This window comes from Tachyglossus aculeatus, unplaced genomic scaffold, assembly GCF_015852505.1.
Source record: "Tachyglossus aculeatus isolate mTacAcu1 unplaced genomic scaffold, mTacAcu1.pri scaffold_350_arrow_ctg1, whole genome shotgun sequence".
In the NCBI taxonomy this organism is placed as follows: Eukaryota; Metazoa; Chordata; class Mammalia; order Monotremata; family Tachyglossidae; genus Tachyglossus; species Tachyglossus aculeatus.
In genome coordinates this window covers 1-1,592 of record NW_024045062.1, presented here as the reverse complement: position 1 = coordinate 1,592, position 1,592 = coordinate 1, and the positions used below count along the sequence as shown (strand labels likewise).

Below are 1,592 nucleotides of genomic sequence, written 5' to 3'. Positions count from 1 at the left end.
TCTTCTGACTCCCAAGCCTGTGCTCTTTCCACTAAGACATGCTGCTCCTCTAATAGAGCCTCTCCAACATGGGGCTCGCAGTTTACTTAGCAGGGAGAAAAAGTCACAGTCACTGTTTGCAAAGGAAGGAACTGGGGCCAGAGAAGCTATGTTACTGGCCTAAGTTCTAACAGCAGGTCACACTGCACGCTAGTGGCAGAGCTAGAATTAAAACTTTGTCTCCAGGTCTCGGTATCTCCTTGAATTTTGTTTGATCTCTGTGCTTCTGTCGCCCTATCTCTGTTTCTCTGCATCTGCCTGTCTTTCAGTCACCCTGCCACTTCGTATTTACCTTTGTGTTTATTGGGGAGAGGAGAGTGCGGGTCTGCCAGACATAAAGGGAGGAGTTGCTTCAGGGCAGATTGGCTAGTGTGACTAGATAAATACGAGGAGTTGCAGTATCTCAATCTTCACAAACATTGAAGAACGGGGAACGTTCCCGGGAGAATAAATCGGTTTGAGTGCTTGTCTTCATTCCAGGCCAGAGGCAGAAGAAAGGGGAATCCAAGAGGTCCGATGCAACCTAACAATTTCACTTGTCTTATGTTTTTCTCGGAGTGATACTCAATTGCTTTCGTGGTACCCTCAGGCAGTCCTCAGACCACATGGCCAATCACACAGTTGTGACAGAATTCCTCCTGCTGGGATTCTCAGAGGTCCGGGAGCTGCAGCTGGCCCACACCGTGCTGTTCCTCCTGGTCTACCTGGCAGCCCTGATGGGGAATATCCTCATCGTTGCTGTTACCGTTCTCGACCGGTGCCTCCACACCCCCATGTACTTCTTCCTCAGGAACCTGTCCGTCCTCGACCTCTGCTACATCTCCGTCACCGTCCCCAAATCCATCCTCGACGCCTTGGTCAACAACAGATCCATCTATTTCAGAAACTGTGTGGCCCAAGTCTTTTTAGTGGATCTGTTTGCTGCTTCGGAGCTGTCCTTCCTCACGGCGATGTCCTACGACCGCTATGCTGCCATCTGCCACCCCCTGCGCTACAACCTCATCATGGATGGAGGGGCCTGTGGAAAGATGGCGGCTGCCTCCTGGCTCAGCGGGGGGTTCTTCGGGGCGATGTACTCGGCCGGGACGTTCACATTAGAATTCTGCGAGTCCAACGTGATCCAGCAGTTTTTCTGCGACGTCCCTTCCTTACTAAAGATCTCCTGCTCGGAAACGCACGTTGTCGTTGACGTCACCGTGGTTATGGGTATCGCCTTTGCTTTCGTCTCCTTCATCTCCATCGTCGTCTCCTACGTCCGCATCTTCTCGGCCGTGCTGAGGTTCCCGTCCACCGAGAGTCGGGCCAAAGCCTTCTCCACCTGCCTGCCCCACCTCACCGTCGTCACCCTTTTCCTCTCGACCGGTGCCTTTGCTTACCTAAAGTCCCTGTCAGACTCGCCCTCGGCCCTCGACCTCGTGGTGTCCATGTTCTACACCGTGGTGCCCCCCACCCTGAACCCCCTCATCTACAGCCTGAGGAACAGGGACATGAAGGCCGCCTTGAGGAAAGTTTGTGGCTGAATCCCATCGCTCTTGTCCACTCTCCTCTCCGGG

General features: G+C 53.5%; 1 protein-coding gene across 1 annotated transcript; it reads left to right on the top strand.

Moving 5' to 3' along the window:
- The first annotated feature begins 644 nt into the window (after window positions 1-644).
- Window positions 645-1,559, top strand: LOC119923882 (olfactory receptor 14A16-like). The gene has a single exon (XM_038743070.1). It carries the CDS (start codon window positions 645-647, stop codon window positions 1,557-1,559), a length of 915 nt encoding a protein of 304 aa, XP_038598998.1.
- The last annotated feature ends 33 nt before the right edge of the window (window positions 1,560-1,592 follow it).

Coding starts and splice junctions, on each gene's coding strand:
- LOC119923882 (XM_038743070.1), top strand. CDS start 645: ATGGCCAATCACACAGTTGTGACAGAATTCCTCCTGCTGGGATTCTCA.